Source organism: Castanea sativa, chromosome 5 (assembly GCF_040712315.1).
Source record: "Castanea sativa cultivar Marrone di Chiusa Pesio chromosome 5, ASM4071231v1".
NCBI lineage: Eukaryota > Viridiplantae > Streptophyta > Magnoliopsida > Fagales > Fagaceae > Castanea > Castanea sativa.
Window position 1 is genome coordinate 66,886,159 of NC_134017.1, and position 27,290 is coordinate 66,913,448.

The 27,290-nt window shown below is 32.9% G+C and overlaps 2 protein-coding genes across 2 annotated transcripts; one reads left to right on the top strand and one right to left on the bottom strand.

Moving 5' to 3' along the window:
• The first annotated feature begins 15,275 nt into the window (after positions 1–15,275).
• Positions 15,276–23,804, top strand: LOC142636873 (uncharacterized protein At5g08430-like). Its single transcript, XM_075811162.1, has 9 exons — positions 15,276–15,813; positions 18,089–18,168; positions 18,751–18,938; positions 19,496–20,300; positions 20,504–20,616; positions 20,885–20,944; positions 22,512–22,562; positions 22,898–22,968; positions 23,344–23,804. The coding sequence occupies exons 1-9, from the start codon at positions 15,506–15,508 to the stop codon at positions 23,537–23,539; spliced, it is 1,872 nt and encodes a 623-aa protein (XP_075667277.1). The 5' UTR covers positions 15,276–15,505; the 3' UTR covers positions 23,540–23,804.
• A 1,306-nt stretch (positions 23,805–25,110) lies between these two features.
• Positions 25,111–25,937, bottom strand: LOC142634157 (uncharacterized protein At4g22160). The gene is made up of 2 exons (XM_075808445.1): positions 25,366–25,937; positions 25,111–25,263 (listed from the first exon to the last, which is right to left on the bottom strand). Exons 1-2 carry the CDS (start codon positions 25,797–25,799, stop codon positions 25,215–25,217), a joined length of 483 nt encoding a protein of 160 aa, XP_075664560.1. The 5' UTR covers positions 25,800–25,937; the 3' UTR covers positions 25,111–25,214.
• Positions 25,938–27,290: the final 1,353 nt, after the last annotated feature.

Sequence of the window (27,290 nt, forward strand, 5' to 3'; positions counted from 1 at the left end):
GAGCACCTGGACTGCAAAAAGTCAAACTTGACCAAAAAGTCAATGGTCAACGGTCAAACCCAAAAGTCACGGTCAACTGTCAAATAGTTAACGGTCAACTATGGCAAAAGTCAATGATGACGTAGGCAGGATGACGTTAGCAATCAGCTACGGTTGACGTCAGCAGATGAGTAGCTAAGGCTAACGTGTCAAGTGATGGCGTCAGCGAGATTCCCTGTGCGCATGTGGCACGTGTAGCACGTGATCTAGATGCGTCGAGCTTCTTCTGGCATGTGAGGGCGCGTGTAGCACGTGAATGGATCTCGCCGATTTTCAACCAGCACGTGGGAGTGCGTGGAGTGTCCTATGTCGACGATTCTGGCGAGGATGAGTAGATCGGGTGACGATCTACACGGTGATATGTCTTGTGTTCTGATCGGAGGTTCGAAGTGAAGATCCAATGAGGGCAATGATCTTTGTGGTGGAGAGCGAGCTTCTGGAGGTGAAGATTCAACCTTGAGGACCTCTGACAGCAACGGAGCAGTCTGGAGAGGACACCAAAAAGAAAGGTTTACTGACCGGAGAAGTTAAGGCAACGAAAAATACCAATAAAAACAAGACTGTAAAACACAAGAAAATTAGAGAAATGACTCTGATACCATGTTAGAAATACTGAATAATTGTATTATATTTCTCGTGAAAGAATATACATAAGTGTCTTTATATAGGAGGCATATAAATGCAGTGCAAGGAAGAGTGTAGTACAAGAATGTGTACTATACAAGTAATCTAATTGGGCCTAAAGCCCACAACACTATACACGTTAACAGTGATAATGATATGATTGATCCAAGGCAAAACAAGAGGAAAAGGTCTAAGAGGAGAAGGTAAAAGTAAAATGAAAGAGTTTCATGAATTTGAGAGTGATTACTAGTGCCATGAGGAAAGAAGCTTCACAAGGAGTATGCTTGGGCTTTCAAGGGCATCAATGAGTTAATTTATTAAAAATCTTTCTAATCAATATCTAGTTAGAGTTCTTTTACTACTTTTGTGGGGAATAAAAGGACCTAATTAAGTATTTGGCCATTGGGCTTTATTGATGGACGCTAGTTCATTTTAGACTAAAGGCCTCTAGAGCTGCAGGTCGGCTCATAGGTCGAGAGTACGAGGATTCGTCCGAGAACGAATCTCTCCTCGGACAGACCCGCGAAGACCCTGGAATTCGCCAAAAAGATCAAGGCAGTGTCCTGGACGAACTGTTGGTTAAGAGGGGGGTCTAAATACCCTTTAGACACCAGGGAGTGAAAGAAATATCTTAGAAAAAGGCTGCTACCTCCACATTAAAGACCCTGCACCTACCTCCCTGGCCGCATTAATGGGGAAGTGACCCCTGAATAGTAGAAGTCAGCCTTCTTGCTATCATTTGAAGACTTCCAGAGGGTGGTGGATGGGACAGGTGTCTAATAGGGTGATTTGCGTTACACGTGAATAAAGAGGGAAGAAGAAGAAGTATTTAAGGAGGGAAGAGAGTACAGAAAAAGGGTGGCAAAACAAACACTAAGAACTGTAACCTTTAAAAGAAAACAAAGAGAAATAATACATAAATTGTCCTCGGCTTACGTCCGAGGAGGTTCATTTGCCTTATTCGTCCGTTGTTTGCAAATACTGTAACATGCTAGCCTGTTCATCAAGCTTCGAATATCATTAAACTAGATTGCGAGCCCACACTCTACAAATTTCATTGTTTAAGGCTCATTGGGCCTGAGCCCACGTGTGATTTTAGGTCCAGGCGCAATTGTGCACTTACTACTTTGTTAAGAGATTTCTGGGTATGTTTTTCTTTTTTCTTGGTTCTTGTTTTTTCATCTTTGTTTTTTAGGTTTAGTTGTGATGGAGAGGTTTATGGTATGGTTTTACGATAGTTTACTGGTTTTTAATTGGATTTTGATCTCTACAAAACATATATAGCTTTCAAAAAAAAGAAAAATTTAATGGATGTTCTAAGGAAATTGGTTTAGTAAATATTTTTAGAAATTTTTTATGAGAAATGAGAAAGGTAGCTGTTTTATTTATTTACTTATTTTTGTATATAGTTTCTTATATTTCTGATAAAAGTAGTATTAAAATATTCCTAAAATTGTCCATTAACCAAACCCTTCAAAGATAGCATCAACACAAATTTCAAGTTCTTTTAATTTTAATTCCAAATTTTATGAGTTGTAGTTGAAAGGTGTTAATTAATCTATTTAATTGTCTTGATTCAAGAAATGAATTTATGATGTTTGTGACAATAAAGTAAAAGGGATGGGGGGACAACATTAAATAAATTGGTAACATTACACAAGATATATAGATGAACAAAATGCTAGAGTTCCTAGATGCATAGAAGATATGAGATTTCTTCCCCCTAAGGTACTTCTCACATTAGGTCTAAGTTATGGTTCAATACCCATCTAGAAACTTAACAATAATATCAAAATCAACAACCAATAATATGAGCATAAAGGAAATGAGAGATAGATATACACAATCACAACAACAAAATGTTAGGAATTTAAAGCAATAAAGTAAAGAGACAACAAGCAACTAATTTGAATTTCATAAATATGAGATGAATGATGTTTACATAGGAGGAAATAGAGAAGGATGGGATAGGTGTAGTTATTAAGAAATTGCTACCCCATCCTTACACCTTACCCACAAAGATTACAATAAAGATGAGAGGGGCTTAATTTTTTGTGATGGATTTCCTAAAAAGAGGAGAGAGAAATTTTTTCAAAACTTTCTAGGGTTTTTTCAGATTTTTCTCTCTATTTTTCTTTTCTTTTTTTCCCCCAAAAACTTCATATATTTTACAAAAAATGGAGACCATTACATAGCCTCCCACTTTTACACTTAGTTTGGCTATATCATTTTTCCAATTTCTAGTCCAATTTTCATGCAACTGTTTGAAGGTCTTTCCAAGCTCCGTTTTCTTCAAACTTTATATCCTTGAAAAGCTTTGGATGTTTAGTTTCCATAGTTTCTTACCTTGTGAAATTTGGAGCTACGGTCGTCAAGATATCGCATCAGGAAGGGAGGTGATGAAATGCAAGAAATTATGTGATGTTTTTCCTTAAAAAATTTATTCCCTTCCAATTTGTGGCAGATATCATCAAGCCCTTTTTGTGAGAGGCACCCAAGACATGATACTTCAAGCTGGTTTGGTCGGATTGCTTCCATTCCTACCCAATCGATATATATTTTTATGCAAAGTTGGTCCAAAAACAGCTTGTTTAACCTAAAAAAAGTGAATTTTAATTAGGGTTTTGGTTTTTTGTTGATATCTCATCCATTTTAGCTTCGATTTTGGCCCTTGAACTATTGTTTCAAAGGGAAAAATATGACCTAAAAAACAAACCAAAATTCAACTTGATCAGACGGCCGGGTAAAAAAGTCAACTTTTTTACCGTACTTGGTTACGATTTAGGGAATATTTTATATTAATGGGTAATTCTAGATAAATACATGAAAAAATTGGTGAGTTGCTCTAAATATCTTTCTAGGTATCAACGTGTATTCCCTAAACATATCTCATATTTTTCTCTATCTTTTAGTCATGCATTTTTCTTTTTTACTTAGTTTTAATAAATTTTGACTTTAATTATTTGACTTTTTTTGTCTTTTGAAAGTTTTAATATCTGAGATTTTAGGCTATCTGACTTCTAACTTATGTTAAATCTTTTGAATTGTGGTTTATCTTCTCAATCTTGAGCTTTTTGGTTACAAATGTGAGATTCTAAGAAAATTTGCAACTATAATTTCTATTTGATAGCTCAATAAATGAGATTAATTGAATTTGAGTCTTATATTTTATTTTTCTTTTTGTGGTTGCTTTCTTCATTGTATACAATCTCACTAAGAGCCAAATGAAGAAGATAGGTTATTATGTCAAAATTTGTGCTGCTATATGCTTGTGAATTTATAGGAGAAAAATGACTTTCTATTTTGAATGGACATGAATTGGAGGAGTTGTACCACTTACTAATGGCATGGAATCTTTTTTTGATCAATTCTAGAGGTTCTGATTTTGTTGAAAAAATAATATTAATGAGTAGAAGGTAGAGTTGAGCTCTCATATTGATCAACAATTATGTGGGCAAAAATTGAATGAAATGGAGCAACATACAGCTCAGGAAATCCTTTTGCTAAAGAAGGAGTTAGCAAAGGTGAGAATGAATCTATCAATTAGACATTTCCAGAAATTATACTGCTAAGGACAAGTTTTCAAAGGTGAGATGAGAAATGATTAGTTGGAGATAAAGTTGAACTTTCATAGATGAACATTTCTAGTGCAAATGAAAGTATGACTTGTCCTAGCGGTGCTAATTGATGTATCATGATATTTTTTCAATAAGTTACCAAAACATTTTTCTTTTTTTCTTTTTCTAGGTGAAAATTTATAAAATAGATCACTGGTGGCTCTAGTGCATAGTTATAAATTGTGGTATGGTGAAAGAAATCTCTTTACTTAGGATTTTCTTCTTTTAATATTTGAAATGGTGGTTTGGAATGGTTCAATTTTTTTAATATAAAATTATAAGCATTGGAGATGAGAAAAATTAATTTGCATTAAATCATATGTTTATATTTAAACATAACCATAACAAATATTACAATAATAACTATATGCACCACAATGCGCGACCACAAGATGGCTAGCGGAAAGAGATGACCTTTATTTAGTGTGTCCATGATCCTTCCATAATGCCATTGTGAGAAAGCATCATTTATTAAATTTGATAATGACCAAATTTTATATAAAAATGAAGTTTTAAATGAAATTGAGTAGGCACTATTTTTCAAACAAATTTAATAAATTCCCTATAAAAAAATTGAATAGAAAGCACTTGTGGCTTGGCATCTCTATTCAGGTGATAAAATGTTTATCGGGCTCTGATACTATTGTTTATTAATCAAAATGTTTTAATGTTTTTGTTTTGAGTTCGCTTACCCATTGTCTTACTCCTCTCTTACTGCAAAATGGTAAAAAAATAAAAAGAAATCCTTGAAGAAATCAAAAAATTGTATCCAGAAGTGAACACACCCTCAACATGGCTGGCCTAGGTTTATTAAGTAATTAGGGGGAAGTAGGCGCCAAATCTTGAATTTTTAGAATATCATAACAATTACTGGTGCACCACATTTTTATCAAATCTATTTGGACAAAGGAACACTTGACGCTTGATCAAGCCTTTTTAATTACTATTGGGGAATTTAAAGAATTGAGTCCCAATTTAGGAGCACTCATTATGTTGATCTTTAGAATCTTTCCACCATTTATTATTCTCATTGTTGGAGCTTTTTTTAACCTTTGAAGCCATTGGTTTCTCTCTACTACTATAAATGGGAAGATAATGGATCAATCTAAATGGAAAGTAAATGGTCATCTTTCTTGGGGCTCTCTCTCAAAATTTTATAGCTTTTGGAGCATTAGAGTCTTCTCATAATTTCCCCTAAAATCGATTCTTAGTTAGAGTCCTTTTTCGATGTTTCGAAGGGCTAAGTAGTACCGCGCTGCTAAAATTATATTTCACCTGTTTCAAAAAAGGAGTCAAACCAAATTCTTCTATTTTTGGCATATGTGCCTTCAATCACAACTTTGTTCTTCTTACTCCTAAGGATTTTATACCATTCCTATCATCCTAAACTAGGTTTATACTTCAAATGCATCAGGATTTTCATCCATCCCTATCATCCAAAAATCCAGAATGGTTTATAGTTGAGTAAATGTTTAAATATATGTTTTAAACATAAATATGATAATAAAATGTCAAACATAACTATTCTCTATAAGCACTTCAATGGAATGAATTAGCACCTTGTGTGTGTGTGTGTGTGTTAAAATATTTAGTATTCTAAATAAATAAATAAAAAATAGCACCTTAATTCAACTCTACAATCACTATTTCAAAACAAAACAAAAAACCTATATTAACATTTATTAGGATTTTTTGCTGCTTAGGTCATTTTACTTTCAACTTCGTTATGTGGCCCAAAAGCAAACATATTAGTTAAGTAGCATATCAAGTCTTAGCCTTCGTTTGAAAGTTTATAAAAGAATGGAAAGGAATGAAAAAAAAAATGATTATAAAAGAATGGAATAGAATGAAATGTATTTAAGCAAGGGAAAGGTAATGGAAAAAAATGAATAGAATAGAATTAAGTAATCCTTTTTTAATGTTTAAAATAAACTAGCGTGTAACTCCGTACATATGCACAGGTACATTTAAAACCAATAAAAATTATATATATATACTTCACAAATGTTGTTACAAGTAATGCTCATAATACTAAGATGTTTATAATTACCATTTGTTCTAATATACGTTTCTTGGCAAGAAGAGACCTATATTGATGAAACGTATATTGCTGGTATAAATTCCACTAATAAGTGGATTAAAACTATCTATACCACCAGTAGGTGGAATATAATGATTTCTTCGACAGAGAAGAGTAACAAGGGGAAAAGACTTGCACAGGGCTATCCTCAAGACAAAAGGCTCCTAACAGGACAATTTTTTGTAATGCATGAAGGCGCATATTCTAGGGTAAAACCTAGTAGTGCAATATCCCTTCAGGAATTTGTCCCGGCAGAGGTGATATATTCCAGTGGTGACATGGTAATTGCTTTGCAGGAAGTTTTGTCTAGAACATTGCAATTCCACAATGGAGTTTACAGTGAATTACCAGACTCCATTAAATTCATCCTTGACAACCTCCAAGCTGCTTTTACTTTAAATCGCCACTCTTTTCCAAAAAAAACCATTCAAGCACTTGAAATCCATCTTGTTAACCTTATTGCTCAAAATGAAGTCTACACAAGCCACATTGCTGACCTTACTACTCAAAATGAGGACTATACAAGCCACCTTGTTAACCTTGTTTCAAAAAATGAGGCTCATAGGAGCCACCCTAATAATCCAAATATTATAGATAAAACCCTTACTAGTCAACTCTTTGGCAAAGAGGAAATCCATTCAAGGGATAAAAAGACTATAATGGGTACTGATTATGCTAGATTGAGTCTTAAGACCTAATCTTTGCTAAGAAGTACTGTTGCCAACTTGACGACAGAATTACAATCTTGTATTTTTGAAAGCAAGGCTATGACCAGATCTCTTGATCTTTGGTTTAAATATTTCAAAACACTTGTTACAACCACTATTCCCGATCCTGCTGATTCAGATGATATTAATGACATCTATATGCAGTCAACAGTATGCAAGGATTCATTCCTTGGCCAATAATATGCAAGGATTCATTAGCAAAATTGTTCTGTTCAATAATGGCAGAAATAGGGGTTTTATCATCAGCAATTTTGAAAGGGAAGGCTTTTACTTCAATATTTTGGCAAGTTATCAAAACAGTTTCAAAAGGTGGATGATTAGACCTAACGATGGTTTTGTCTTCCTTAACAAAATTTGATTTCTTTATTATGCTCAAATGATGTTTTGAAACCTCATCTTTTGAAACATAATAGTTTTCAAGGAAATCAAAAAACAGGATGTGTTTTTGCAATTGGTTCATTTTTTCTTCCCATTTCCTCTTAACTCGATCCTTCTTAGACTAAGCAAAAGTACTTTGGTAATACTTTATTTTATTTATGTTTTTGGCAAAAATAAATTCATTAAACAAAGAAACCATATCAATTTCAAAGGGTTTGTTCAAAACTCTTAATTGACTTTGAAAAACAGGGGTTTCAATAGGTGGAAAATCAGATCCAGTAGGAGAAACAGATTTTTCATCCTCTTCTTCTTCATTAGCATCTCTGCTAATATTAGAGGAAGGTTCAGCTTTAGTAGAATAAAAAGCAGCTCTAACTTGGGAGTTACAACTTGAAACTTCTTTTAGCTTCAAATTAGTGGGCTTTTCAAAATTCTTTTCTAAAAACTCATCAAGATCACGATCTCTTTTGACAATACTTTCAAATCTAGCAAAGGAATGTCTTCCTTCGTTGATCCTTAAGGGTTTGTTTTCACCAAAACTTATTTTAACGGTGCCATCAAGATATTGTTGGATATGAGTAAGATCTAATTCATCAAAAACATGTTTAATAGGTGGAGATTCCTGTTCCAAAATCCATTCTTTGGGAAGAGTAACATCTTGCCATTGAATCATTTTGGGGACTTAAATCTTAGCATCAAGGGTGGAGCAATGAATTAATTTGGTTTTACCAGCAGGATCTCTTCCTCTAGCACAAGGACTCAATTGAGAATCAAGCAATCTATAATAGATACGGTAAATAAGAGCAAAAGGCTTACTTCCTTCATTCATGTCATAACCAGATGTCAATATGTTCAAAGTCAAGGCTTTAACAATACCAAACTACCTGTTAAACAGTGAAAACCATGAACCAAAGCATTATTCAGAATTGTTTGGTGTAAAATACCGAATATGCAATAATCCATTATCAAACTGGGTAAACCGATGGATTGCACCAGTTAATCATTTTAACCCATAGAAAAAAAAATAAAAATCAAAATACTGATTGGTTTGCATTGAACATAAGCAACCACTATCACATTGGTAACGCCTGATTGATTTTAATCATCAATTTTATTTAGAGATTTGAATAATTTTGTTATGCTCTAAGATTTAATGATTAAGCTAAAAATTTATTTTGAATTTCTATGAGATATGTTGTTTCAAGACTTTTGGACTATATAACTTGCTTATTGGATGATTTATGCAAATGATGTGTTTATTTATTTTTATATTCTCTAAATTTATGTCATGTGATGTAATTTTTTATTGTTATAATTTATTAATTTAACTAAATGGCATATTTTTATTTTATTTTAGTTGGTTTTTATAATTATAAAATATAATATTTAATTAATTAATAAACCTATAATTCAACTAATGAACCACAGGTTGAACTAGTGAACCAATTCTTTAGCTGGGTCAACCTCAGGTACGGTTTTTATAACTATGGTTACCAAGGTTTTGAATTCCATTTTGGAGACCGTTCCGAATTGACAATTTGAATAGAATATTCCAGTACCAATATGTTTCAGTGCATCGTTTCGGGATTACACACCGAATATATATACACACACATGTATATAGTTTATATATTTATAACTTCATATTTCATTATATTAATTATCCAAAACAAGATTTAAAATATGATATGGGAATAACATGAGTCAAATGATGACTTTGGGCTTCAAAGTTTTTTAAAAAATCAACACATTTTGGAATAGGTCGGAATTTAGAGATTGGAATAATCAGAATTTGTCTGATACACCAGAATAGTCCGAAACAACCCATAATTTAGATTGAAATAGAACAAGGGGTTATGTGCACTAGATTAAGGACCATAATGGAATATTCCAACTAGAACATAACAGAATTTAAAACATTGATGGTTACACCAACCCAATTTCAATCCCCATATAATTGCCTAGGTGTCTAAAGACCAATACGAGGAGTTTCAAGCAATACAACCTCCTTTGAAGCCTTGTCTTCCTCACCCTCATATTCACTAGAGGCATCCACCAAATGATTTGTTTAAAATCAATTTTGATAGAGCCATTTTCTCATATGCACCTAAATCCAGGAATGGAGTGGTTGTTCGAAATAACCAATGCTTGTTGATTGCATCTCTCTTGCAACAACTTCCACAAGCTTACTGCCTAGAGGAAATTGAAGCCTAGCCACTCTAAGGCACTTTATTTTGCTTTAGAGATAGGGACCAATCAAGCTGCCATGTAGGGGGACTCTTAAGTGCTGATGAAAGCTTTGATCAATGGTAGTGAAAATTTGATGTAAGACTCCGTTGTAGGCCTTTTACTCAATTACATTACTTTTATACTTTTTTTTAAGAATACTAAGAGCATTTGCATTGGGTCTTCTATATGCCATATTTTGGTATATTTAAGTATCAAGGCACAAAAATAGCCCATTACCCGGTCTTGCAAAGTCTTACCATTGCAAAAAAACTTGCAATTATGCTACAGTGCCATCCTAAATGTATGATGGCATTGTAGCACAATTGTAAACCAAAATATTTATATTTTTTTCCCTTTTTCGCCTTTTGTTTTCTCTGACTTTTGTCTTTCAACTCCTCTCTCTCTCTCTCTCTCTCCGATCACCATTTGTGCTCTCTCTCTCCCTATGCCTCTTTTTTTCCCCAGTTCTAATTCTCTCTCTCATTCAATCCCTCCCTCTCTCTTGTCACTCTCTGTGTGGATCGGTGCCCATGCATTAATGTATCTCAAATCATACGGCGTGGGTTAGGTGGTGCAGTGGCATGGTCTGGTGGCGTGGGCAAGTGGTTGTGGCAGCGTGGGCAGATGGTTGCGGCAGCGTGGGTCTAGTGGTTTGGGCAGATCTCTTCCCTCTTTGTCTCTCTTTGATATCTCTTCCCTTTTTCTTTTTTTTTTATTCTCTCTTTCCTTGAATCAAGCCTTTGTGCGCCTAATGGTTTGATGTGGCAGATCGGGGTGGTGCAATGGTGGTGGATCGGTGGGTGGTGGTTGTGTTGTTGATGATGGATCGGGGTGGTGTTGTGATTGGCCTTCTGTAATGAGTCAAATGCCAAGCGAATCTCAAATATGATGTATACTGTTGAACTGTATTCTTTCTAATTTTTAGAAAAGTTTGGATGTCATCTTCATTTAGACTATTCTTGTTTGGCAACCCTGTGAGGCTTTAATGAATCTTTATTCTTTAGTTTATAAAAGTTCTCTAAGTGCAAGTTCAGTTTTCTTATGGGCGTGTGCCATAGTCTGTTTCAGAAATACATGAGTACATAAAGAACAAAATATCAAGAATCAAAGATTTTATATTCTAAATTGTAAGTTTAAATTGTGCTTAAATTGGGAGGTGGTTGTGTTGATGATGGTTGGGTTGAGTTTCTGTGCTGGGGGTTTGTTTGGGGTTTGTGATGAGTTTCTGTGCTGAGGATTTTGGGTCTGGGTTTTAGGTCGTGATGAGTGGTTAAGAGACAGAGAAAGAGAAAAATGAGAGAGAGAGAAAAAATATTTTATTGTGTAGATATATTATTTTAATACGTTGAATATAAAAATAAAAGATGAGATGTTGAGTATGTTTTAAAATGATATGGTATAATAGATATAGTAGTTTTTAAGATAGTAAAATGAGATATATTTTAGAAACCGGGTGTGAATGCTCTAAGAGAGAAGCTAATAAGGTTACTCATAATCTGAGTAAGTATGCAATGCATGTGCCAGATTTTGTTATGTGCATAGAGGAAGTTCCACGAAAATTTTTGTATATATACTATTATTTAAGGAGCTTCCTTTATTTGGATTCCTCATTTTTTTTTAGTTCAAAAATGCCTCTACCCCCCTATATTTAAGTAGAGATAAAACTAAAAGACAATCCAGTAAAAATACAACTCTAACTTCTACTAAAATATTGGGGAATTCTAGGCTTTTGCCCTTATTTTTTTAAAAAATCTAGCAATATGTCCCAGTTTTGAAACTATTTAGGTCTGGGTCCCTGTTTCGATACTCGATTTTCTCAAAATCGAGTTTCAATGTAAAACTCAATTTGTAGAAAATCAAGTATAGGCGATCAAACTTAAAAAAAAAAAAAATGGAACTCAAGTTCCATGAACTCGAGTTCCACAGATTTTTTATTTTTATTTTTTTAAGTTTCATTTGGCATAATTCGATTTTAAACCAATCGAGTTTTACATTGAAACTCGATTTGAGAAAATCGAGTTTCGAAACTGGGACATGGACCTAAATAGTTTCAAAACAAGGATATATTGCTAGATTTAAAAAAAAATAAGGGCAAAAGCCTAGAATCCCCAAAATATTGTCTAAAAAATATGACCACTTTCCTGTTAATTTTCAAATTTCTTTATCCACTTATAAATTAGATTTGCAAAATAAAAATTATATATATAAAATAAAAACACAGATTTTTTTTTCCTAAAAAAAAAAGCCTTATTGCACGTGCGAAACGCGTGTGATGAGACTAGTTTTTATAACCTAAATGGATTTATGAAACATGTGGATCCTTCAGTTAAACTATAATATTTAGCTGTCTTCAAGTAGCTTAATTTAGTATCCCTAACTTTTAACACAACAAATTTAGTTCTTCTCAACAACAACAACAAAAGAAAGAGAAGACATTTAGTTAGACCTAGCTAGTATCAACCCTTCAAAAACATATCAATAAACAATACATCAATACCTAAAATACCTATTAAGCAAACACATTTATTCATCACAAAATTGGCTCTTCTCGAGTCCAACTTCTATATATGAAAGCTCGCAAAAAAATATCATTCAAGTTTGCATCTGAGCCAGGCTCCAGACAAAAACACATTTCAGAACAAGACAATATTCGCTGCTAAGACCCGATAGTAAGTCTAAAGCTCCCCATTGTTAGATACGGCTAAAAAGAAAAAGGACCGAAAATGTGGAAAAAGAAGGGGGAAAATAGAAAGGTTGGATTGGAGCATTCAAATTAAAGATACCAAATTTTATGGTATGTGATATCTCAAGAAATTTTATTGGTATGTGTTTGGTAGTTGTCGTGTGTAATTGACATAATGTCAGAGAAATGACGAAGTTGTCGGATACATAAAATAATTATTGATTTGATAAATATATGGACCAAAAAAGTGAGAAAATGAAAAATTGATGTAAATTTCCTTTACTTTGAGAAGAAAAAGTAAGAGAATATATAATATGTATTAATTAATTAATTAATTTTTTTGTTGGATGTTTTATTTTATTATTATACCCTTGTATAATTAATTGTTGTCTTTTTCCCTAAAAAAAATACAATGTAATTATTTTTTTATTTTTTATACAATAATTATTTATTATTATATATATAAAAACATTTTCTAGAATTCTTAATATTTGTATTGATAAACTTGCTTTCTCATTTTAGATTTGATGCTACAGACACAAATTATTTTTACAAACTGATGTTGTGGTCAACTTTTTACTGATTTTTATCTAGACCCACCATTAATATCACTTTTTAATTTATCATATTAAACGTTTGTATTTTTTTTATTTTTGTAAAATAATTTATATCTCTCCTATTACTCCTAAAAGATTTGTTTATATAAGAATGAAAGAAAGAATAACAATCAAGGAAAGTGTTTCTAAAAAAAAAAACAATAGAGGAAAGAGATAGACGGTAGAATTTGTTTTGGCAAAGGAAATCACATATTAAAAACGGTACCGTAAGTCTGTTAAGAATTTGTGGTGGTTTAAATTTTCAAATAATGAATTTTTTTTTTTTTTTTTATAGAGAAATCATAGGAATCATAAATATCTTTAATCAAGAGAGTGAATCAAAAATCAAAATAAGAGGCTCCAAAACCGGAAGAGGAGAATCTTCTGCCATAACCTGTTCCTGTTGGATCTTCTCCAGAATGTGCCCCACGCTAGATTAATTGGTCATGTTATGTATGGGATCAACAATCACACTAACAAGATCAAATTTCAAATTTCAAATTTTGAAATTTAAATTTAGATTTGTTAGTGTGATTATTGATAAAATATTCTGTTGATTAAAAAAAAAAAGTTTGCTGCTGTTGATTCTTTTAAAAAAAAGTTTATATGGTTCTGTTTCTAAAAAAGAAAAGTTCTCTCAAAAAATAAAAAAGAAAAGTTCATGTATAAATAATAAAGTAAGAAAACTATTATTAAGAAGTGATAAAAACGATTAAAAATGTTGATAATTACAAAATAAGTAAGCAATTAAACAATAATTAAAAACTATTACTAAAAAGTTGATACGAACTATTAAAAAAAATAGGCCGATATGTATTAAATAAGTTTTTTTTTTTTGGAAGATATGTATTAAATAAGTTAAATGCAAAAATTTTATTAAAAACAATACACATGTCAATTAGGTAGGATAACCATGATTTTTAAGAGTCAAATTTTATTATAAAGTACAAATAATATTCTTTTATAAAAAAAATTCTAGTAACACGTTTGCGTGATGCTTGGGCTAATTAATTCAAAATTTCATTTAAAAGGAAAAATATTTTGTAAATATTATCTAAACTTTCATAATAATTAATGAGCCACTTGAAAGTTGAAACTATAATAATTTATTTATTATTGTAATAAATTCATCATACATGAGCTATTTGACACAAAAATTGTTTATATTAAAATATTAAATTATTATAGATGATTAAAATAATTAAATATATATATATATATATATTAAATCTAATTTTAAATTTCTTGAAAATTTATAATAGAGCATTCATTAGAATAGAATTATAAATTTCTTGGAACCCAAATGATAGAACTTTACTTACATTAAACTATCTTTAAGAAAAAAATTAAAAAGTTAAATTAAATTTTAGTTGGAATTGAAAATTTTTAATTTCTTGAAACATAAGTTAGATTTTTTTAGTTCAATTAAACTATCCTAAGAATTAATAAAAAATAAATAAATTTATTTAATAATTAATGAAAGTTTAGCCGCTTGTTCTCATTTTTTAGAATCAATTTTTATTCTACAGTATATGATATGATGTGATCAAAAAAATTTCTTAAGTTATTTTTTAAATTACTAGATAATTGGTAGGAACTTGAAATTCTTTTCATGATGTTTGACCAACACAATTTAAATCAAACAACGGCCAATTAAATTTGGATTTATATTTTTGGTCAATTTTACAAAAATACAAGATTCTTTCTATAATTATTGGCGTTCTTTTTGTTTTGTAGAGAAATTTTTGTGAATGTACTATTTGTCATCAGACCAAAACACTAATCAATTTTTAGTATAAGTAGAAATTCAACTCTAAATCTCTTATTTAATCATAAAAAATTTTATCAATTTTTGTTCTTGACAACGTTTGTGAAGTTTAACCATATGATAATATTAAGGTTTGCTACTTTATTTTAAGGAATCTCTTTTTATTTTAATGAGAGATTATCATATCACCCACTAACTAAATAAAATGTTAAGATTAAAATTGACTACCATTTACCCTTGTATATTAAAAACAAAGGACATATCTAATTAAAAAGTTACTCAAAGTAAGTCAAATCCATAAAATTGATTAGAAAAAATAATATATATGATAAAATTATTATTTTTCTTTTTCCTTTTCCTTTTTGAGAATTATCATATATCTTTTTCCTTCTTCTTTTTTGGTTTCGTTTTGCTGAGGTGTTTTCACTTTAAATAAAAAGTATTTTTACTTAATTAAAAATAAATAAATCAAAGAAATTGCGGTTAAATAATACTAGTACTCCATATTCCAATCACTATTGTAGACTTTTTAAATTGGGTAGAAGAATCCCAGTCGACCTCAACCTTGTTTTCGAAGAAGTTGGTCTGTTTGATAAATCAGTGACTCCGAGGATCATGGGCTAAAGTTTCAAAACAATTGGGTTCACTCTCGCACTGAATTATTAAAACCCATTTCGTCAAACTTAGCTCTGACTTCTCTCTCTGTTTTCTCTCTTCCTACAGAGAGAGATAGTAAGAGAATCTGAAGAGGAAGAAGAAGAAGATGATGACGAGGAGGTGCTCGAGAAGGCTAAGCATTAACAAAGAGAATGAGAAAGATGGTGGGTCCAAGATGGTGATGATGAAGAGGTACGAGAGAAGAAGGAAAAGGATCAAGGAAGAGAGTGAGAAAGAGAAAGAGAAAGAGAAAGAGAAAGGGTCGTCTGAGATTATGATGATGATGTACGAGAGAAGAAGGAAAAGGATTAAGGAAGAGAGTGACAATGCCGAAGAGATTGATAAAGAGAATGTTGCAGAAGATTGGTGTTTCGTTTGCAAAGATGGTGGAAAGCTAATTATCTGCGAGCTCGGGTCAGTTTTTTATTTTTAATTTTAATTTTTCATTTTTGGGTTTAATCAAGCAAGAAAAGAAACTATTTGTTGCAGTACTATTGTTGACTGAAAAGACCTGTTTTCTTTTTTTTCTTTTCCTTCTTTTTGTCTCACATCAGAATCATTGTTTTGTTTGGCACATCTCGAAAAAAAAAAAAACTCATTGTTTGGGAATTTTGTTTTTATTGGGACTAAGGGTAATTGCGTAATTTTATTTGCTTGTGCTTTGAAAAGTGAGGTATAGGAAAAACTCTGAGGTGAGACAGGCGCATTGTCTCGCTGACATGTGGGACTCACACTTGTGGGTTCCATATGTTAGTGAGACAATGGACGCATGCACCCGTTTCACCTAATACCATCTCTCAAATCAGTCACCACATGTCCCACTTTTATTGGTTTTTCATTGTGTCCTTATAATTATGAGTCTTATATTTTTCAATTCTTGCATTTCTTGATTCTAATATATTGTATATGTTCCAAAATATAATATACATGGAGTGATGGATGGGACAATCAAACTGGGAATGTCTATTTGATTTTTTAAATAAATCTGTTATAATGATTTTATTTAAAATAAAAAATAAAAAATAGAACGGCCATTAGAATGGTTAGAAGAAAATATATTATACTTTTAAGATTTTTTTTGATCCCCTGCGTGCTTCATTTACTTACTGCTCATAGTTTTTACGGACCAGTCTGAGCTTATGAAACCAGCATAAAAATTCAACATGAGTGTAGAGATAGATAATTACCTACTTGGTTAAGAAGAACCCTCTCTTACTTGAAAAGAAACATAATTGTTTAGCGAACGTTTATATACAACTACACTGCAATGCCTTGGTCTCAAAACTATGGAGTCAGTTATGGTTCTGGATCATCAATTAAAATAATCTTGATTCTTCACGTGTGTGTGTGTGTGTATATATATAATTGCAAAATCAGGATTAGTAAATGTATATATGATAAACCAACATCAAAATTGCAAAGGCTAATCATCTTTGACAAAATAAAATAAAATCTGCAATCCTCTCAGCCAGCCTTTCACTTTTTTTTTTTTTTTTTTATTGCTTTGTGGTTGGTCCTGTAAAGACATGGAATGATGTTTTGTCTCCCTTTTTCCTTCAAGTGAATTACCTATGGTGATACTGTGCAGAATCTCATTTATTATATGGTCTTAAAATGATACTATAGAAATGCTAGTTCATGAGTCCCGATTACCTCTTGGCCATTTAAACTGAAAAATTTGTTTGCTCTGATCCCTTTTTATTTTCTAGTCAGTAGGAATCCATGATCCCTTGTAAAGGGTTTTGTTTATAGGTCAAATGCATGACCCCACCACCCCTAGTGTCCCTCTATAATCTTATTTAAATTACACTTTACTATCATGTATTGTTTTACATTTTTCTAAGCTCTTTGCTCTTTTAATTAAAATACCATCATCAGAAAGAGCTCTTTGCTGCCTTATAATCCATCAAGTATCCATAGCATGTAAGTTATCTTAACTACTTGCTGCAATGTTGTGTATTATGTTTGTGGAGGAACATCTCAGTAAAGAGTAAAGGGGTCATAAATGAGTATCATGTCAATGGAGTTTCCAATTGTATTTGGTTTGATTTTGCTCAGGTTGGGAATTTTCTTTGAGGCATTGTTGTAGGTTTGGTGCAATGTTGTACTTATTTGCTAAATATATTAGTTGAATTTGGAGAGTGCCAAGGGGTTCACAGTTTATTCTAAAATTATGGAAAATATCTTCTAATGACGAACCCTTTGTTTTCCTGCTGTTGAAACTTGAACATATGCATTCCAGAATTTGAATGTTAAAGAAGCATATGTGTCTTTTAGCTAATGTAGTAACTCATCACGTCTCAAAGGACCATTTGCATATCATTTGATTGTATTGTTGTTCATTAGCTTCTCAAATATGGTTTGGTGAAATTTAAGAAACTTGAAATTTGGCACATGTTGGATGTGTCAGCAACTAGGTTCTAACAAGCTTGACAGTTTAATATACATGTGAAAATTTTGGTATGCTTTTGTGAGAGTGAAAAAAGTGGGGCTGATCAAGTAAAATAACACGATCGTGTAGATTTTTTTTTTTTTAATAAGTAGCATGATAATCTTGATTCAATACTATATGTGTGTGTGTGTGTTTCTTTGTGCTTCTTTAGGGATTCCATATAAACAGAATGATCCTTTAATTGCTCTACATAGATTGTTGTCTACATTATTTTATTCATGTATCTGCTGGCTCCAGGGATTGTCTAAAAGTTTATCATCCTGGATGTGTGGGAAAGAAAGTTTCATTTTTGGAGGGCAGGGAAAGCTGGACTTGCAGTAAGCCATTTACATTTTTCAAATTTGATAAGTTCGAATTTGATTTGATTTTTTTAAATAAATAAGTTAGGATTTGATTGTGTATTGTCTTTTCCATCAAAACATTTGCTTATCAAGTATGGCACGATTTTGGTAGATCTAGCATGCATGAAGGCTTATGATCGATCATTTGGCTATCTTCTAAGATCATTCCAATCTTAATAAATGATTCTGATTCTCCTATGTTACACTTTTTTATTCCAATATTTTTTTTAAAATCAACTATTAAAAGCTCTCTGTTCTAACAATTTTATTTTATTTTTTATATTATTTACTTATTTTATAAATGTAGTGTGTGTATGTGTGAATTATCACCTCACAAGAAATTAGTATAAAAAAATTTCTCAGTACTATTTATACTACAACTAGTTTAACATGTTTTAACTGATCCTACTGATAGGACTTCAATATATGTTGAAACTTCCTATTTTGCACTGAATTCCTACTTAATAGTTTTTTTATCACACTGGAATTTTGCCTCATCACATTTTCAATCACATGCTTGCTTTGCAAAATTATTAAATGATAAGCTTTACATGTCAGATTGGCACTATTGCTCAATATGCCATAAATCTCCAAAGTTTCAGTGCTTTTGCTGTCCTTATGCCATATGTGAGTGCTGCATGAATGCTGCTGAGTTTGCACCAACTCGTGGGAAGAAGGGATTCTGCAGAGAGTGTTTGAAGCTTGTTCTATGTGCAGAAGAAAACGTGGAGTACGATTCTGATGGGGTATGTGATGCAATCCTACAAGCTTAATATGAAATATATAGGTTTCCCCTCTGCTACATCCTTTTCATTACCCAAATAGGGTTTTGGGCTGATGAAACTCTGTAGAGATTATGACTGCAGTCAACTTTTTAGAAGTTTACCAAAATGGGGTGCTAAGATCTCAAATTAGCGTGAAGCCACTGGCCAGTGAGCTCTAGGTCAAATGGCACTTCCTCCTTAATGATGAGATGGAGGTCATGGGTTCAAGATCCACAAGGTGCTTGTGTAACTTGCCCAAAAAAAAAAAATCTCAAATTTGTGTGCATGTCTAAGAGAGAGAAGTTGGATTTTAAGCAGCCTCTATTATCTCTGCTCTTCATTGCGTCATCTTTTATCAGACAATTGAGCTAAGGATTCACATTTACATAAAAAATGACGAAATCATTGGCATAATCACTAAAGAGAGTTGATTGAATTTGTTTTTCTGTTTCTGGAAAATTACTTTTTATTCTCAATGGAGCATTTATTTACGTCTATTTTTTGTTTCTTCCTTGGTTGTATGGTTGTTGATTTTTCAGGGTAAGGTAGACTTTAATAACAGAGATACCTATGAGGGGCTGTTCAAGGAATATTGGGATATCGTAAAGGATGAAGAAGGCCTGACTTTGGATGATGTCAATAATACAAAAGCCAAGATGAAGAACAGTGAAAATGAAGATGAACTGATAAGATTTGAGTGTGATTTGGATGATATGGAACAATATAGACCTTTGTGCAAGCGGAGGAAGTCCAAGGCGCAAGTGTTCATGGGATGGGGATCAAAACCTCTCATTGAATTTCTCCAATCCCTGGGTCAAGATATAACCAGACAGTTAACACAATTCGAGGTTGATCGTCTCATTTTTGAATACATTCAAGAAAACAAACTTCTAGACCCATTAAAGAAGAAGAAGGTCCTTTGTGATGAAAGGTTGCATTCTCTTTTTGGAAAGAAATCAGTTTCTAAGAACCGTATATATAATCTTTTGGATGTACATTTTGCTGAGAACTTGGTGCAGTCAGAGGAGGATGAAATTGAGCATGAAGACAAAACCAATTCCAGAGTCAAAAATGAAAATATCAGGCTACCGTCTAAGAAGAAGACAATGTTGAGCTCAGATAAATCTCCGTCAGAGGAAGTTGAAAGAATTTTCCAAAAAACTGGCTATGCCTCCATAATTACTGAAAACATAAAGCTTTTATACTTACGGAGGAGCTTAGTGGAGGTGTTATTGAAGGACCGCGATAGCTTTAGTGGAAAAATAGTGGGGAGTCTTGTGAAAGTAAAAAATGACCGCATGGATTATTTGCAGAAAAATTCTCACCAGCTTGCCCAAGTTGTAGGTAATTGTTACAAAGCAAAGTGATCTGCTAGCATTGTGTTAATATTTCAGATAAGATAAGCTTGGTCTCTTGTTTGAATCGTCTGGTTTCTTTAATATGATAGTCTGTTAAACTAAACGTTAACCGTGATCTTCAATAACTAATGATTGATTTATTTTCTTTTATAATATATATTCTCCCTCCTTTTTTTTTTACGGTCTCAGGCGTGAAAGAAACCTCATCAGCTGGTAAAATCAACAGTGAAATTCTCCTGCAAGCTTCCAGTGTGCCAATGGACATTCGCATTTCCCTGCTGTCTGATTCTGACTTCACCAAGGTAACTAAATTGCTTGGAAACTTTCTCATTTTAAATGAAGCAAATGTTTTTTTTTTAAATATTGATTGATTTAAAATCGGCTGAATCAATTATTTTTCTGGTACAAGTCATAACTCCTAAGAATAAATTAGGAACAGCCATTGTAAAAAAATTTCCATTGAACAGTTGTTTCTAGCGCAAAATTGGAGTAGTAAGTTTGGAGTATGTTCAGTTGATCAGAAATACCCTCCACAACATTGTGTTGCTAATTGTGTAGTGCTGTTTGCAGGAGGAATTGGAGGATTTGCAGCAAAAAGTAAAAAACGGCATGCACAAAAAACTGACTGTTGTATGTTCTCTCATTCATAAGCAGTTATCTCTCATTTATGTTGTTTTTAGTAAGTACTCTTTTCAAAGTTTCTTATCTGGCAAAAGTTTTTTTTTTTTTTAAGAAAGAAAATAAAATATATATATATAATAAATTACCAAAAAATGATTTTCTCAGGGATATTTTTTTTAGAACAGCAAAGGACAAACAATCCTATGCATGATTATTCTACAATGAGATGAATTTTAAAGTTTTAGATTTGAACACAATTACATTTACAGAAAAGACCGAAAATCCATATGGTGCCTATCTGAAAACTATGCCATGGCAGGACATGTTTTTGAGAAGAAAAAGCAATGAAAAGTTATCTTTGTTCTCTCAAGAAAAGTTTTCTAGCTAATTTAATTAGACGTCAAATTTTTTCCGGCATTGAAATCTCTTTTTCTAAACTAAAAGAACCACCCATTTTTTTATCTGAACTAAATTCTTCAACTATATTCTGTAAAAAGATCTTCAGAAATAAGGCTACAAATTATCTATCAAAAAAAGTAAGCTATAAATTGGTAGGAATTTGGTAAACTATCTTTACCATCTTGTCACCTCAACTTGAACATCCCATCATCCTGTGGAAATTCTCTTCATTTCCATTGCATGTCTGTTTAAAAATTTACTTAGATAATTGCATATTATTCATGTTCATTTGTTGCGTGAAGCAATTACCTAGGTATACTTAGATAATTACACGCTTTTCATGTATCTTAACTGTGTGAAACCATCACCTAGATTATGGGAAAGCAGTAGCACTGGTTGCAGAATGTATAAAGTAAAGAAGGTAGATATTTACACTGATCTCAAAAACATATATGCTGGTATTAAGTCATGCAAGAATTAATTACTAAGCAGATAAATAAACAAAATAAATAAATAAATAAATTCCAGGACTAGATGACTTCTTGGAGCTTGTCAAACAATCTTAGAAGTTGTGGGATGCCTTTCAATTCTCAGACTGCCTTTTGTGGTAATAATCTCCTGAAATTTTGCTGTTATGATTGTCATATGATTATTATTGTGAGCAAACATTTGATCATTTGTAAGAACTCTGCACCAGAAATTCATCCCAAGGATTAAAGTAAATTCTAATCCTATGACAATGTTTTAAAAAAGAAAAAGAAAAAAAGAAGTAACCTTTAATTATGTTTGCGTGAATCATTGATATATGTAATTTTTGAAGATTCCATCATCTAGGTCCTTCTGTTGTAACTTGTCAGTCCAGACTGTTGATAGAAAGTTGGCAAACTTGCGGTTGGATTTCTCTCTAAGTAGTTCTTAATAAACATTGAAATAATGAATTTTCATGTTCTTTTTATTGGTTCACCATGGAGGCTTGTGCACTTCTTGACATAACCTAGAAAGCTCTTTCAACTCTGTAAGTTCTTTATAAAATATGTTTGTGAGAAAATAAGGATTTCACTTTTCAGTTGTTAGATGATTGTCAGATATTGACCCAGTTTCTTTGTTTGTTTGCATTCTATAGTTTAATGATTAATATGGAGAATCAAAACCTGAACCAGAATACATTGTTTGACAGGTGGAGCTAGAACAGAAGGCCAAAAGTCTGCGTGCGGATATAATGAAGCATGTATGTGATTTAAAGCTAGTAGTAGTAGTAGTATCATCAAATGATATATGTCTATATACACACACACACATATAATAATCAATAACTTTTGAATGAACATGCTTACAAATATCATGATGATAAAGATAGCTTTCTCATCTATATTTTATCGAATGCAATATTCAATGTTTCATTTTTATAACTCTGTTAATGGTGCCTAAAATATTGTATCATTTTCATATATGCACTTCTTCTTTTTTTTACTTTGGTGTCATCTAATTTTATTAAACAATTTGATCTACTGCTTTGTCTTCATTTTCTGATCCTTTTTTGCATTTGATGCACAATTTTTGTAGTGGATTGAGAGAGAGCTGGTTCAATTACAAAACCGCATTGATTATTCAAATGAGAAGGGCCTGCGAAAAGAATATCCTTTCATGGTGTATGATTTGTTATTTGAATCAGGACTGCTAACATATTCCAAGTAATGAATGCTTATATCAGATTTTTATTCCTCTAAATACTCAACAGCACAAAAGGGTAATTTATCTTGGGATTAAAAAATCATTAAAGTATCTCCAAAGAAGCTAGATTTATAATGTAATGCATAAATTACCATTATTTTTCTTTCACCAACTTCATCCCATCTTTATACTTGAGCAGTCATTTTAACGAGTTAATCTAATGTGTTCATGCATCATTTCCACCCATTTGCTGGCTTGTGTAGGTGCATTCTTTTTTGTTTATTTGTCCATGTGCTTCTCAGCAGATGGCGTGGACCTTAACCTGCTTTGTGTTATACATTATCTCAATATCTAGATCAAAGAGCATTGCTCCAAAAGCCTTCTGAGCAGGAACGATTGATAAATCAGGTGCCAGAGGTTGTTGCAGAGTATGTAGAGCTCGAAGTTGCTTCTGGAAACTCAGAATCTGATAAACAACTCAGTTCATGCTCACCACAATCGATTGTGCATGATCCCAAAACTCCCAGTACTTAAATTGATTTTTTTTTATTGGTGAATTAAATTCTGCAGGGTTGTGACTTAAAATAGTTTAAATTTTAAGAGTTGTCCAATGCAATCGAATTTTACCCTTTAGTAAGATTATGTTATATATTTTAGATGCATCATGTTATCTTGATCTTTTCCAGCTTTGAAGAAATTCCTTTTCAAGTTTTCAACCATCAAAGTCTTTACCAATTGAGCTAACTAGAACCCACGTACTTTACTTTCACAACTTTGTTAATATATTTTGTATGCATCATTTTATTTGAATTTAGATGATTGATAATGCTTCTTTTCATACTTTCCTGAGCTACCAATTGAAGCAATTTAGAATTACTCACAAATTTGAGCTGGGTATATTGGAGAAATCTATTGGATTCATTACTATATATATATATATATATATATATATATATAAGTGGGTCAAATTAATTGAGCGCGAAATGTGAGGTGTTTACCAGAAAATTGAAAGAATTGTGAACTACCTAGGAGAAAATGTTTTCCCCCCTTTTTTTCTTGATCTCTCTTAAAGTGTCCAATTAATAAGATTTTTCGTGAATTTGAGGGGTTCATACTTATGTACATTTGGAGTCGATGGATCCAGGTTTCCATGTCTCCTTTCAATTCTATGATCCTCTCTATTCTCCCCACTTTTTGCTATTTCTAATCATATGAACTAAGGTAATAACTGATAAATCCCCAAGAGGGGACCTAAGTGGCAGACTCATTAGCCTGTGTGGCGGAACATAAACTTAAGAGTCTCAAGTTCAATCAACTACACTATTGGTCTATGGGATTTTCAGCATCTCATGTACTAGAAATGAAATAGTTTGGCTAAAAATTGAGACATCACTTCCTTACATCCAAACAATAAAAAAATTAAGGTGATAGGTTCATAGAACAGATGAACCAGAATTGGGAAGCTTGATAACATCGAAAGCAAATTCACCAAAGCCCATTCCTTCACTACCTAAGAGGATCAATACAGAGCCCTCATATTGCAGAGATCAAAAACCATTATATTTACAAAGTGAAACTTGCTCATTTCTAGCATAAATTTCACGGCCATGGCTCTCAAATCTCCATCAAAAGCAAACAGTTGACCTCCCTCTCTCACTCCCTCTAGATTTTCTTCTTGCTCATAATCGAAAACCCATTTCTCAGATTGTTAGTTTATTTTCAATTAAATGGAAGAGAAGCTTATGGGGAGTATTTCTCTATTTGTTAAAATTGGGTTGTCTGAAGTTTTGTTCAGAATAACCATTGCAAGAATACATCAAGAAAGTAGAAATAAATTTATTTGAAATGAATTCATTTCTTGATTCAAAGTAAATAATATAAATCTAAAAGTATATATTAACACTTAATTTTAAATTTTAAATGATATAATTTCATATACACTCTTATAACTACAGGAAATAAAAACCAATTGAAATGGAAATGGAGGGTAATTTTTTTTTTCTTTTTTATATAAGATGGAGGGTAAATTGTATTTATTATTTCTCAATTATCACATAATTTATCTTTAACATGGAGTAACTCTAATGACATAATTCATTTACTTATTTTAAATAAATAAAAACACAATTTATTTATTTTTTATTTAAAAAAAAAAAAAACATTACATAACATTTCCAGGCGATAAAATTAGAGCAATAATGAGTGAACTTCAAAAGAGCAAATTGCACTGGATTAAACTGAACAGCAAAGCTCCTTCCCTGCAACAATAGTTAACAAAAAATCGCAAACTCAGTGAGTGACTCAAATAAACCAGTAACTCGGTCGAGTCATGCGTTCAGTATGCATATGATTTTCATTACCTTTCGGAAATTAAAGCCGAGTCGCCTTCTTCGACTCGCTTCCTCTTCCGACTGGGGCTCTGCCTCGACGAGGCAAACGAGGCGATCTGCAACTGAGTCTGGAGCAGCATCCGAGTCAACTCGGCCTCCGACTCAACTCGCCGCTTCTCCGCTTCCAACCGCGAGGCCTCCCGCGCCTTGGCCATCTCCAACTGGGCTCGTTCCATCCTCAGCAGAGACTCAGAGAAGACTCGAAAGCTAGCAGCCAGACCGGTGAACCGAGTCGACTCAGTGGCCGAGTCGGTGCTCTCCGAGTCAGAACTTGGGGGTTCATTGGAATCTTCGTCGTGGGGGTGTGCGCCGGATAAGAGTCCAGCGTCAACGGCGTATCTTAGACGGTTCTCTTCGTTGCCAACGGCCCGGTTTGGTCCGGCTCTACCGGTCTGCTCTGCCATTAGTCGGTGAGTGACTCAGTAGCACTTAGTATTGCATTGTTGTGTTGTGTTGTGTTGTGTTACCTTTTGCGGAAGAGATGCTCTCAACAAGTAATAGACAGAATTATTGTCAGAAAGATAAAACTTTTTGAAAAAGCAATTTTTGTTGAGACCCTTTAGGCCCTAGTGAGTAGTGACCTTTTCTTTTTTTTGTTTAAAGACACAATAATTAAAAAAACGGCGAAAATGCACTTTTGGTCCGTACATTTTGGGTCAATTCCCATTTTGGTCCCAAAATTGATTTCTTTGCTAATGTCATCCCTAAAAAAAGAAAATCGTTTTTAAAATGGTCCTTTCCGTCAGGCTAGAAACGGAGAAATCCTACGTGAATGAATGTCTGTTCTTGACGTTTGACGTGTTATTTAAATATTATTAAAAAAGATTATTTGGCATATTTAAATGCCATGTCAGCATTTTAATTTTTTTAAATAAAGCCACGTCAGAAAATTTATATAAAACAGAAATTAAATTTAAAAAAAAACCTTAAATCTAATTTAATTAAAAAAACTTGTTTCTAAAAAAAAAAAAAAAAAAAGGTGTTCTTCGTGTTCTTCCCCATCAAACCCAGGAAGAACTCAAACCCACATTCCCAGAAAACAAAATCATTAGTATTTAATAATGCTTAATGGAAAAAAAAAAAAGGGAGATCTAATTTAATTCCTAGTAGAACTCTTTCAACAAAATCAGACACATACACTCTCTCTCTCTCTCTCTCTCTCTCTCTCTCTCTCTCTCTCTCTCTCTCTCTCTCTCTCTCAAACTCAATCAACCATGGAAGATTCATCATCAAAAGACGACAGCCCACGAGTTCTCAGAGTGCTAGAAGCTCTAAAACAAGCCTCGCACGAGTTACAAGCCCACCCGAGCCCCAACTCGGACGAGCTTAACTCGTCCTCCGCCATTAACGCTCTCCTGGAGCTTGAAACCGAGTCCGACGCGCTTCTCTCCAGAGACCCAAATCTCTCTACCCTCTCTCAACACCTTTCCAACCTCAAAGCCCTCCTCGAGACCCTCAAGAATTCACGCCGCCACCACAGCATCCAATCGTTCTTGACTCGCCGAGTCTCGACTCACTCCATCTCCCGAGTCGCGGCTTCCATTGAGTCCGAAATTCAAGCCTGGATCGACCGCGAGAGCATCGAGACCTTGACGCGTGGACTACGCGAGCAACCAAAATTCAACAACGAGGACGAGTTGATAAGGTTTAACAAAGATGTGTTCGTGGGTTTGAGAGAGAGAGAGAGAGTGTATGTGTCTGATTTTGTTTCTGGGTATGTGTTTGTTGTTTGGTTGCTGGGTTTGTTTTCTGGGAATGTGGGTTTGAGTTCTTCCTGGGTTTGATGGGGAAGAACACGAAGAACACCTTTTTTTTTTTTTTTTTTTTTATAAAAAAGTTTTTTTAATTAAATTAGATTTAAGGTTTTTTTTTAAATTTAATTTCTGTTTTATATA

Excerpts from the sequence above, each read along its gene's own strand:
- LOC142636873 (XM_075811162.1), top strand. The coding sequence starts at position 15,506 with ATGATGACGAGGAGGTGCTCGAGAAGGCTAAGCATTAACAAAGAGAAT. Across the intron at positions 22,563-22,897 it reads GTGCGGATATAATGAAGCAT|TGGATTGAGAGAGAGCTGGT; the intron begins GTATGTGATTTA and ends CAATTTTTGTAG. Across the intron at positions 22,969-23,343 it reads GAGAAGGGCCTGCGAAAAGA|ATTATCTCAATATCTAGATC; the intron begins ATATCCTTTCAT and ends TTTGTGTTATAC.
- LOC142634157 (XM_075808445.1), bottom strand. The coding sequence starts at position 25,799 with ATGGCAGAGCAGACCGGTAGAGCCGGACCAAACCGGGCCGTTGGCAAC. Across the intron at positions 25,264-25,365 it reads TCGGCTTTAATTTCCGAAAG|GGAAGGAGCTTTGCTGTTCA; the intron begins GTAATGAAAATC and ends CTATTGTTGCAG.